The 12510-nt window shown below is 38.0% G+C and overlaps 2 protein-coding genes across 8 annotated transcripts in view; both read left to right on the forward strand.

Annotated features, from left to right (window-relative positions):
- The window catches only part of TBCCD1 (TBCC domain containing 1), a 33807-nt gene extending 27567 nt beyond the window's left edge, over nucleotides 1–6240 (forward strand). For 5 of the 7 annotated variants that reach the window (XM_037129671.2, XM_037129670.2, XM_053657870.1 and 2 more), the window contains 2 exons: nucleotides 1418–1568; nucleotides 3991–4900. In XM_037129671.2, the coding sequence (XP_036985566.1) occupies nucleotides 1418–1547 (130 nt within the window). In that variant the 3' untranslated portion in view covers nucleotides 1548–1568; nucleotides 3991–4900. The other 2 variants (XR_005080207.2, XR_005080206.2) reach the window with 2 other exon arrangements.
- CRYGS (crystallin gamma S) lies at nucleotides 6230–11942 on the forward strand. The gene is made up of 3 exons (XM_037129674.2): nucleotides 6230–6296; nucleotides 10976–11218; nucleotides 11575–11942. The coding sequence occupies exons 1-3, from the start codon at nucleotides 6276–6278 to the stop codon at nucleotides 11845–11847; spliced, it is 537 nt and encodes a 178-aa protein (XP_036985569.2). The 5' UTR covers nucleotides 6230–6275; the 3' UTR covers nucleotides 11848–11942.
- The last annotated feature ends 568 nt before the right edge of the window (nucleotides 11943–12510 follow it).

Raw genomic sequence — 12510 nt, forward strand, 5'->3', positions numbered from 1 at the left:
TGGTGGCTTTCCATCATCTTGGAATAAAATCTAAAATGTTTACTGTATCTAACATTCCTCCTGCCTCATTTTCTGCTATTCTTTTCTCGTTTACTCCCCTTCTGCCGTTCTACAGTCTTCTTGCTATTACTTAGTCATTGCCCTCTAGCCAGACACCACCAGGACAGTAAATATAGAACAAAGCTGGGTTTTATTACTCATTGCAAGTAGGGAGAGAATTGTGTTTCATTTCAGAAAAAGGGTGTTAAAAAGATCTTATAATTGGGTTTTGGCTTATGTTAGGTGATTTCAGAGAGGGTTCTAGGAAGCAAGCTTTTGTTTCAGTTGGATGCTATCTGGAAGCAAGAGTAATTCAATAATTTGATATCTTAGTAATTTTTCTATTAAAGGCAAAGGAATAAAGTGGAGCTAAAACTATAATCGTAAAGAAACAGCAGTTATTCACTAGGCAGGGAAGAGTGATATTTGGTTACTTGTGTGCTGTGGACCACAAAATGATTTTTGTCTGGACTGAGATAGGATTATGGAGTGGTCTTGTCCTTGCCTTGATCTGTTGTCCTCCCAAAGTGGCCTTGTCAAATGTCGGCCTTCTTCTGTGGAATTGTTTATGTTCAACAGACACAGCCAGGCCAGATCCTAGCTACAGTAAGCGCTGGCTGATAGTACTAAGCTAGCTCCTGGCTATCAGGAGCTAGTCTTCTCTTTCTTATCTTGAACATGTTAGATATGCTTTAATTTTAGAGCCTTTGCACTTCTTATTTCCTCTGCCTGGAATGCTTTCTCCAGATAATTTAGTTTGCTTAATCCATCAGTCCATTTAGACTTCTGCTTAAAGTTTTAGCTCAGGCTGTCTCTGTTCATATTTTCTGTAAAATAGCATTCCCAATATTCTTCATTCGCTTACTCTGCTGTATTGTTCTGGAAGGCACTTAAAACTACTTAACTTCATATCATATATTTATTTCATTTATTACCTGTCTTCCCTACTATAATACACAATCCACGTGGAACATAGATTAATAGTGTGAGTGGTGCCCTCTGGAGTCGTACAGGGCAGACCTGCCTGGACAGGAGCCTTGTCTCTTCTCCTTTCTTTGCACATTTATCCCCTTAAGTCAGAATTCCACCCAGCACCACTTGGTCTTCAGCAAATATCTGTCGAATAAGTAACCACAGTAGAACAAACTATATAGCTATTGATAAGTCTTTACAAAGAAGGCATTGTATCCAACCAAATTTATTTTTGGAGGTGGTAGTCCAATGTACATAACTGAATGGAACAGTTATTGGGAGAGAACAAATGGGTAACTAAAAACAATTTAACATTTATTGCATCAAAGTGTTTTATAATCACTTAGAGTAAAATTAACACAAATTAGTATTTTTACATTCTTGTTGTTCTACACTGCAATTTTAGGGATCAAAGGAAGCAGTTCCAGATCCTGGTGGAGAATAAGTTCTATGAGTGGTTGATTAATACAGGACATCTCCAACAGCTGGACAGCCTCGTGCCCCCTGCAGCAGGTTCCAAACAAGCAGCAGGATGAGACTCTTACATCAGAGCACTGGTAGGCATTTATAATGCAGACCACTTTACTCTGGGGAAATACTGTAAACATACAAAAAACCTTCACAGAATATTATGTTACCAAATGTTGCCACATTTTTTCCAGCACTCCCACCAGCATATACAGACCTGTACACACTGGTGTTTGCCACAGTTTTTAGTGAGAAGATCAACCAGTACATTTAGTTGGTTGATCTAAATCATGGACCCTGTTGAACCATGGGCAAATATAATGGCTCAATTTGTACTGTCCAAAGAGACTACTTTCCTCATAAAGAGCTTTAAGTTTTATTCCTCCTTTTTAACACATCCTCCTCCTTTCCCATCACCCCACACACAAATCAATGATTGAATTAGCTGGGTTTTGTTCATTACTCCTGAGCAATAATAAGTTACCAGAATTAATCCAAACAAAGATTTGAATAGTGAACTCTAGGAGATCACAGATTCAGTGGAGGAGAACATGAATAGAGACAAAACTTAAAAAGGAAGTTATTTAATCTAAATATGTAGTATTTTTATAGAAATTTACTTTGCCATTTAAAAATATTTTTAAAGACCAACAATAGAAAAACAAAGGACCTAAATGAATAGAAAAATACAAACACAAAGACTCTCACTTTCATTTCTGATTAAACAAATGTGGGGAACTATTTTTTATGTACCAGACTGGCAAGGATCAAAAAGTGATGGTATACATGTCACAAAACTGGCAAGACTTCCACTGACTACTGGGGAGAGTGTAAATTTGCCAACTTTTTGGAGGATAGTTTGACAGGCAAAATTAAAATACACATAGTCTTTGACTTAGCAATTTCACTTCTTAAATTTAACTGACACATAACATTTATGTATGGGAAGGTCTCTATAAAAAACTGGTTCATGGCAGCATCGTTTGAAATAGCTGCAGACTGGAAACAACCCAAATGCTTCTCAGTTGCAGGCTGGTGCCTCATGAACTGATATAGTGATGTCATGGGATTCATATTCAAAAAGAATGAGGTGTATCTGATTGTGCTGATACTAAATGATCACTGAGCCAGGGGTGGGAGGTTTGGAGCAAATATGTGTAGAAAATGTTCCCTCGTGTATTTGAAAAAGGAGAGGGATTATCACACATATTTCTATGCTAATTATATGCCTTAGAATTTCTGAAAAGATATAAAAATCACAATATTTGTCTTTGAGAAATGAAACTCAGTGTCTAAAGTGGGAAAAATTATTTTTAATTTTTATTGAGATATAGTTGACTTACCATAAAAATCACCTTTCTAAAGTGAAGAATTCAGCAGCTTTTATTATTTTTTAAAGATTTTATTTATTTATCTTTAAAGGGGAAGGGAAGGGAAGGAGAGAGGGAGAGAAATATCAATGTATGGTTGTCTCTTGTGTGTCCCCCCCTGGGAATTGGCCTGCAACCCAGGCATGTGCCCTGACTGGGAATCGAACCGTGATCCTCTTGTTCGCAGGCCAGCGCTCAATCCACTGAGCTACACCAGCCAGGGCAGCAGCTTTTATTATATTAAAAAATTTGTACAGCCATCACCATGAACAAATCCAGAATATTTTTATCACCCTAAAAATAAGCCCCATACACAGATAGTCACTCCCTGCTCCTCCAACTACAGATGTCTCGTCTTCCCCTAGTCCCTGGCAGCCACTTACCTTTTTGTCTCTAGATTTGTCAGCTCTGGACATTTCATATAAAATGGAATCATAAAACATGTGACCCCCATCTGGTTTCTTTCAGCATAGTGTTTTCCAGGTGTATCTATGTAGCATATGTCAGTATGTCATTCCTTTTCATGACTGGATAATACTCCGTCGTATGGATGTACCACACTTTGTTTATCTGTTCGTCAGTTGACGGACATTTGGGTTGTTTCCACCTTTTAGCTTTTGTGTATAACGCTGCTGTGTACTTTTATGTAGACGTTTTTATTCTTTTCTTGTGTGCATACCTAGGGGTAGAAGGTCACATGTTTTAACATTTGACTAACTGCTCAACTGTTTTCGAAACGCATGAACTTATTGATTACTTTACATGTTGTTGACATTTTTAGAGCATTACTTTTTATTAAGAAGGAATTTTATAACATTTAGTCAGTAAATGCTAAGTCAAGAATAGGAAATCTGTTGAAGATTATAAAGAAATGGAATTATAACAGGGAAAATTTTAGTTCAACTAATCCTCATAACCTGCCAATGTTTAAGGTTTATGTATGAATTTCTTTATTATGAACTAATGCGTTCTTCAGAAAAATGAATATAATTAACTTTAAACTTTGTATATTTTATTATTTCTGATTTTCATCTGGCCTTGATAATTTATGTGATTCTGTAATTGCAAAGATTTTTTCTTAATTGTATGTATGAAGATAATAGAAAATGAATTTAATTTAAATTTTCTCTTCTATCTTCAGGGCCCTGGAAGAATGAGGATGAAAGGAAGATGATGTACATCTTGAAACTAAATTGGGAAGGTGCGCTTGCTGCTTGAAAGACATCAGGGCTTTTTCTTCCTGTTTAAGACCTTTCCTTGATTTCCATCGCATACTTATTTATTACCATTTCAGTTGAATTTAGGTGAACTTCTGACCATCATATAAATGTACTGTTTATAGAACATGGGATGATTCATCTTTGTGATGCCAAAATGTAAAAGTTGATGAGGCCAGCCCCATTGTATATATGTTCATTTTAAAGTGATTGAATGTAGATTTATAATAAGTTAACTTCACATTTTAATTTGTATGATAAAAGGATTTCATCCTTTCTGAGGTTGAGAGTTTTATAGTTCTTTGTAACTATGTAAAAGGAAATTTCTACTCTTTTCAAAAATAATTGGAAAGAAAGTATAATTGTTGGTATATAAATGTAGCGAAGATAGTTTTATGCAAAGATATTTTAGTCCTTAAAGTATAAAACTTAATGAAATTGTAAAGTCTTTATTTTCACTTTGTGCTTCAGATTTTCAATAAACATGCCATTAAAAGTAATTTTTTCCTTTTGATGAAAAGATAAAGCTTCACTTATAACTTTAGAAAAAGGTTTCCAGTGTTATTCTGTGATATATCAAAATACAGTTTACATTCGATTGGGAAAGCTGTGTTCTTTAACATAAAATAATTATCAAATTAGTAAAATGAATCTGATTGCTGATAAATGTTTCATGTGCTCGTTGACCATTGAATTCTTAATTATTTCAAGAAAAGGCTTGAACTTTATTTCTAAAGTGAAAATTAAACCTTGGAATTTGTTAATTCTGAGGTTTTCATAGTTTTTAAGATGAAATTCAAGGAAGCAGAGTATTATCAAATAAACACAGGAGTGATAAAAGTATGTTTTGTAAATTGCTATTGGTTAATTAAAATAATCATATTAATTACTTTCTTTAAACTTCATAAAATTCAGAACACTAAGCACATAACTTAACACTTTGTTTCCCAGTAACCTGCATATCAAGACACATTTGCCATTTGCTGAATTGACCATAATGTATCTTGGGGGCATCTCATTTGTAAAAATATTTGTAGGATATTTGGATAGTGAAAAGATGATGAAATGGGACTTTTGAGAAAAATATATTGCCCAGGAAAAGTAAAATGGAAAACAGTTGATGTTTGTGCGTGTGTGCGTTTGTTTGTTTTTGAGCACATGTAAGGTAGTAATCTCATCCCTAAAGTCAGAGGTGTATTAAAAAAGTGCCAACATGTTCTCTATAAACAGGTCCCAGTAAGAGATCATTGCATAGAAATGCCACCTAGTAAGTAGCAAATTGGGCTTAATTAGCTAAACCTTTGCAAATTCAGGAGTCCCTATAGTTTTCTGTCTCTCAGGCTACATATATAGCACCGTTTCTTGTGGATTAGAACTCTGTGTGTGTGCATGTGTGTTTGCATGTGTGTGTGTTTTTGTATGTAAAATTCTAACTTAAAGAACTGGTGCAAGAATCTGAATTCCTACATAACTTTTGTCTAGATTCACCAGGTGTTAACACTTTGCAACATTCACTTTACCACTCTATATAGTATTATTTAATTCCGCTCAATGATTTGAGAATAGGTGGCAGACATCTTCGACCTTTACTCCTAAATACATTAGCATGTATTTGATAAAAACACAGACATCCTCTTACCTGGCTAGTCATAGTACAGTGATTAAATTTGGGAAGTTTAACATTGGTACAATAGTATTATCTAATACACAGTTTATATTAAAATTTTTGCTATTTGTTTCAAAGATGTCCTTTCCAGTGACTTTTTATCCAAACCAAAGAGCATCATGCATTGCCTTTATTTATATGTGACATTGCTTTGCAACCTGTCACTTTTGTTCAGAAATAGAGGGTATCCTTTTGACTCATCTGTTGATTTCTAGAAAATCAAATTGCCCAGATAAGAGGACCATTTTCATTTTTTATTTTGAAAACTTTGGCTGAGTTTTGGTGTCCGGACTCAGCAAATAGTGCAGCAAGGCTTGGTAAGCATTAAAGTGGGTACTGAAAGCTTTCCTTTATTTCATAATCCCAATTGTTTTTCTAGAAACCATCAGTAGCTTCTAAAAGACTGACTCAATTTTTGGATCCTATTCTCATGACTAAGCAAATGTTTGGTTTGAAACCAGCCCAGTATAAATGTCTCTGTGCCTCCAGCTCTGTAGCTGTTCCTGGATTTCAGCACTGGGGAAGCCCATCTATGCACCAAAAATGTCTAAAACTGGAACCAAGGTAAGTACATGGTCATGCTGAGTTTTAGCCTACCCACTTTCTTTTCACTAATGATACGCTGAAAGAAGCATATAGAAAAGTCTTTGCTCCTTCGCCTGGAGGTGAGTATGATAGTGGCGAGAAGGTTGGGATTGGGAGAGGAGGTTAAGATATGCTACTCTATTTTCTGCCCTAACAGAATCACCTCACAGTTTGTTCAGGGGTTATCTTTATGTTCAATCCTGTACAAGGTCTATAATAAGTGAAGATCATGATTTCTGTCTTCCAGCAAAGGCATGTTCTATGAACTTCCACAGGAATAGGACATGCAGACCAGAAGATTATGTGAAGTAGAAAGCTTTCAGTATTCAATGAAAATTTTGTTTTATGAAATTTAGCCTCAACCATTTATATTTTTAAAAGACAAGGTAGATGGACCAGTGAAGTGAATTAAGTCCTACATATCCTTTTCATTCAAGCAGTTACTTTTACCTTTTGCCCCAAATAAAGTGCTTATTAAGTTAGGAAAATTGCCTTGAGTATTTGATTCATAACTGTTGCACTGGGTATTGATCCCTCAAGCAGCGCTTTGGGAGTGAGGGAATACACCCCCATTCTCTGTTCAGCTCTTTTGCTGACCAGTTGGTTTAAGACAGTGTCATTGGTGCTGATTTTCCCCCCTGATTTTTTTACTTCAAAGAGTTTCAAGTGTATTAAATCTTTTTTTAAATTCTCTCTTGACAGTACATTTATTAATTTTTTTAAGAAAGGAGGGGGGAGAGAGAGAGAAACATTGATGGGTTGTCTCGTGTAGGCACCCCAAACAAGGGACCAAACCCGCAGTCTAGGTATACACCCTGACGAGCAGTTGAGCCCGCAACCTTTCTGTGTGCGGGATGGCACTCAACCAACTAAGCCACACCGGCTAGGGCTAAACCCATTGAATCATGAAAGAAAAAAAAGAAGTAGTGAATGAATACTTGTATATCCTTCACTTACCAGTATATTCTCTGTTAACGTTTTGCCATATTTTGTCTCTGTCTCTTTTTACTAAACCACTATTTGAAAATAGTGATCTTAAAACCTTCACTTTAAATATTTACCAGGGCATTCCCCTGTATAAACGTAATATCATTATCTTGTCCCCCAAATGTATCATAAGTATGATACCTAATATTCAGACTGTATTCAAGTTTTCCTCATTGCTCTCCAAAATTTGCTCATGGCTGGCTTTTCCCCTGATGTAGGATGGAATGAAGGATTGATTGTGCATTGCATTTGGTGGTTGTGTTTCTTTAGCCTCCTTTATATAGAATAGTCCCTTTACCTTTTCTGTTGTTTCTTGAGACATTGACATTCTTCAAAGTCCAAACCAGGTGTCTTATAGAAAGTCCCGAAATCTAGATTAATCAGATTGTTTCCACGTGTTTAGATTTCAACTGACAATCAATTTCAAGAGAGCTTCGTAGGCAATGCCAAGTACTTCCCACAGCACCATTGGTACACCTGTTCATGTGTTTAAGAACTGGCTAGTGCCTGATTTTTTCTTTCCATTTAGAAAATAGAACTAAGTCATACTTGTCATTCATAAACTTTGGGGAGAAAAATGAGACTGTCTTTAGTCCTCTGAAATTCCTGAAAATACATATGTCATTGCACATCCCACTAGAAAGAATTCGAATTCCTTAGGGGCATCCATATGTCTTGAGGGAAGGCTGTTTCAGAACTGTGGTAGATGAAAACATCCCTGCTTTCAGAACTTTCCAAAGTAGTGATGGTGTTGCTCTCTTTTATTTCTTGTAGCTGGGCTTTTTTAAAAAACTTAAGGTAAATAACTCTTGTTTGCCAGACAAAAGAAGATAGTATCTCGTTCTTACTACCTCTCCCTTTCCCACTCTCATGCTAGCAGTTGAATCAGGGGAGTCACGGGCTTGGCAAAAAAGAATATTATGTTTGTTTTTATTACCTCTGGAATACTTGAGGCAATTTTCTTTCTGCTTTATTGGTTTAGTAAGCTACTTTACAAAAAAAAATAAACTTGAAAACAAGGAATTTCGAAATAATTGCTAGGTAAGTCTGCACATTTCTTAGCCGCCTCTGCAGAATTTTATTTATTTATTTATTTATTTATTTATTTGCCTAAGAGTCAAAACATACTCTCAGCTGACCATAGAGTAGATTTCATGGTCCTCTACAAGTGAAAAGTTGCAACAGTATCTTGGTCCTGGAGCTCAGTAATGGTTCCAGGACAACATTGGTGCTTGGCTGCTCTGCTGGGAGGGTGGACAGCAAGGTGACTATGTAGAACATCATGTATATTTTCACTTTGCAGATATAATGCCAGGCATCTGCACAGGGGGCAGTAAGTGTGAGACTCGGTGAGGGAAAGTAGACAATACTAATTTAGTTTCCCACAGCATACCCCTTGCAAAGTCTCTTTTTCATATGTGGGTGATCAGTTGGCCAAAAACCAAAGGTAAATTGAATTAAGGACTTTGGGTATATCTATTCATAGAAAAGTTACCTTAATTTTCCTAAAGATCTTCCCACAGGTTTTGGGAAAAGCCTCAGGACCAGTCTTGTTCCATTTTTTAGGAGAGTAGATGCTGTATTTCGAACAGAGGTAGCTGTGCAGGTAGGAAGACAGCAAAGGGGAAGATAAAGTAAAATGAAAAACAGATTACTAACCAGGAATTTGCACTGCAGTCTCCTCTCCTGCAACTAACTGGTAACTAGCTAGTGACCTTAGGCAAGTTATTTAACTTCTTTTTCTATAACAACTATAGCAAAAGCTTATTGGCAATTTTGAGCCAATTTTTAAACTAAGTGCTTTATTGACATTATTCCACTGGACCCTCAGAACAGCCTCATGCAGTAAGTATTGTTATCCAGTTTACAGATGAAGGGACTGAGCTTCAGAGAATGTCCAGGGTCACAGGGCCAGTAACTAGTACTGCTGCAATTTTGCTTATCTGTAAAATGAGGCTCTGTGCCCCTAAATATGTGCTGCAGTAAAATGGGAAAGGGGACGAAGAAATTTGGGAAGGGTAGGAAGGAGTAAGGAAGCTTTTTACAGAACAGGAAACAGAAGAGTTGAACAAAATGGGAAAGGTGAGGGGAGATTAAGATAGAAGGAAATAATTATTAGTGGGAAATGTTATAGAACCATGTGGGGTGGAAGGGAATGTGGTTTTATGTCCATTTGCAAGTCTCTTTTCTTCCTCTCCTTTATTCTCTACATCTAATTAGTCACCAAATCCTAAATTTCTTTTGACTGTTTCTTCATTATCCTTCACATTGCAGTTGACCTTCCTTTGACCCTCACCACTCACGTTGCCCACGCAACCATCTGTTTCTGGGTGCATCTCCCACATAGTCACCAAGGGATGCTAGCATGGCTCCTGTGTCTTTTCTGGCTTGATTTCCTAATACTTCTCAAATACTTAATATGTACCAGGTTTAATGAAGTACTGGTCCCTATAATGACCTTTCATTCCTTTATTCCTCTGAACAGGTCAACCTTTTTCCTCTTCCTCTGGAAAACCCCCTATCTATCTATCCTTGAAGCCTCACCTCAAAGATCCTCTCCATACTGCTTGGCTCCGTTTCTCCCAAGGCTTTCTCCTTTTAAACCAATGAAGCAAATGAGCCACAAGGTGGCGGCATAACACCGGGAAATTAACTTCTCCAATCAATGACACCTGTGATTTCCATTGTGCGTTTATCTTGGATTGGGCAATTATAGAAGGGACAAACTCTAGTCTGTTTGATCCAGTGGTTGTCAGACGTTGTTTCACAAAGCCCTAGGAATTTCTTGGAATTCTGTCTCCTGTTTCAACCAGAAAAGCTTTGAGTTTTACTTTACAGACAGGGCTTCCAGTGTAGTCTATTCCTTTCATTTGACAAATGGGAAATTAGAGCACAGAGAAATGGTTTGACTGAGGTGGAGAGCTGATTATGGAGATGCAGCTCTAGAGCCCAGGTTCATTATTTCTGCTTTCTCAGGGCTACGTATTTCCAGGGCCATCACAGATCTCAGAGGTGTAGCCCAATATTCTGTTAGAAACTTGGTAAGAGTTTGAAAGAAAGAATATCTTGCCTTGTCATTTTGTTGCTTTGCAACAATTGGCAATAAAGTCATAATACAGAACTAAATATGGTATATTTTCATGTGTGTATGCTCTGTATCCATCTAGAATAAGCTCTCTAAAACTAAGGTCTGTGTTGTTTTTTTCCTTCATATCTTCCACGTCCCCTAGAATGAATGTCTGCATTTGCACTCATGTGTCTTCACCAAACATTTATTAAGGGTCTATCAGTGCTAGGCACAGGAGTCCTTGGCTTAAATAGGTTTGGTTCTTTGCCCTTGGATACAGTATATTAGGAGCCTGGTGGGAGAGACAGACATATTAGTAGATAGTTTACTATATAATGTGGAAGGAAGCAATGAGCTTGAGTCTGAAATTGCTGACTTGTATTAAAGCACTTTCTGTTTTGTTTTACTTTAAGCCTTCAGAAAGTGCTCCTTGCTATTGTTGACAACCAAATTTGTCTGCCACAAGGCAAATGATGTAAGGTAAAGGAGAGCAAAACAGAGGAGGGAGGATTTTCTAAAGTGGGGAATGTGTTCTTAATTTTTATTTTGTGTATGAACAATGCCACCCAACTCCTCAGTTCTCTTTGCTTGCCCTGTACTTCAGATTACTTTCTATGAAGACAAAAATTTTCAAGGCCGCCACTATGACTGTGATTGTGACTGTGCAGATTTCCACCTGTACCTGAATCGCTGCAACTCCATTAGAGTGGAAGGGGGCACCTGGGCTGTGTATGAAAGGCCCAACTTTGCTGGGTACATGTACATCTTGCCCCGGGGCGAGTACCCTGAATACCAGCATTGGATGGGCCTCAACGATCGCCTCAGCTCCTGCAGAGCAGTTCATCTGGTGAGTGGTGTGTGCTCTCGCTCTCCTCTCCCCCACCTTTTTCTTTTCTGTGAAAGTTTTTTGAGGTTTTCCTACTTCTTCATGGGGAGCTGTGTCTTTCTGGCTGTGAATGCTTAAATAAAATCTTTAGTCAGCTCATTACAAGGCTGAATACACTAATTATTACCTCTGGAGGACTTTAAGGAGTTAAGTTTTTCTTATTGACAACCAGCTGCGCACAGTCAGCGCACAGTGGGGATGGGAGTTCAGATCATCTAGATTTCAAGGTGGTGGGTTCTGAACCCGACTGTTCTCTGAGTTTGTGACCTGCTTGTGATTTCCATAATGGTTGCTGTTCATTCCCTCCTATTTCTCAGTCTAGCGGAGGCCAGTATAAGATTCAGATCTTTGAGAAAGGGGATTTTAATGGTCAGATGTATGAAACCACTGAAGATTGTCCATCCATCATGGAGCAATTTCACATGCGAGAGGTCCACTCCTGCAAGGTGCTGGAGGGCGCCTGGATCTTCTACGAGCTACCCAACTACCGTGGCAGGCAGTACCTCCTGGACAAGAAGGAGTACCGGAAGCCCCTCGACTGGGGTGCGGCTTCCCCAGCTGTCCAGTCTTTCCGCCGTGTTGTGGAGTAATGACGTGGACGGGGCCACGAGCTTCTTCCTGGGGGCCAAATGCTGGCTGCCCTTGTCATCCAAGCGAGCATCATAAATAAAACAATCGGCATGCATTCCAGTGTGGACTATGATGCTTCTCCTTAAACACTTAGAGATCAGTAAAACAGTGCCCTCCACAGTGTGAGGACCCAGCTTTCAGGGTGCCAGCCTGTGTCTCTGCCAGACAAAATGGGGCCACATTAAAAACTTAGAAAATCATACTGCCCTGTATTGCTTCTTATTGCTTAAGACTGCATTAATTCACAGGTACAATAATAATAATAGCTGCCATTTATTGATTGCTTTCATTATCCCATTTTCTCTTAGCAACATCCTAGGAGAAAGGTGGTTTATCTGTATTTTACAAATAAGGAAACTGAAGCAAAGAGAAATAAAAAACTTGCCCGAGTTCACCAGCTGGTGAATGAGGGGCCCAGGGTACTTCTGTTTCCAAAGCGCCAATATTCATTCCACACATATTGACTGGGGATCTGTGTGCATACTGTAAGAGCACAAACCTGAGGCAGAAAACCTGTGAAAACAGGGCTATTGAAAATAATAGTGCCATAACTCCCTTGAAGTCCTTAAGATCCAGAGATTTCGGTGTCAGGTATCACTCAACCCTTAAGTTCAGAGAGGATG

Source organism: Artibeus jamaicensis, unplaced genomic scaffold (genome assembly GCF_021234435.1).
Source record: "Artibeus jamaicensis isolate MK-2021 breed Jamaican fruit bat unplaced genomic scaffold, CSHL_Jam_final scaffold_474, whole genome shotgun sequence".
In the NCBI taxonomy this organism is placed as follows: Eukaryota; Metazoa; Chordata; class Mammalia; order Chiroptera; family Phyllostomidae; genus Artibeus; species Artibeus jamaicensis.

Excerpts from the sequence above, each read along its gene's own strand:
- CRYGS (XM_037129674.2), top strand. The coding sequence starts at position 6,276 with ATGTCTAAAACTGGAACCAAG. Across the intron at positions 6,297-10,975 it reads TGTCTAAAACTGGAACCAAG|ATTACTTTCTATGAAGACAA; the intron begins GTAAGTACATGG and ends CCTGTACTTCAG. Across the intron at positions 11,219-11,574 it reads CCTGCAGAGCAGTTCATCTG|TCTAGCGGAGGCCAGTATAA; the intron begins GTGAGTGGTGTG and ends CCTATTTCTCAG.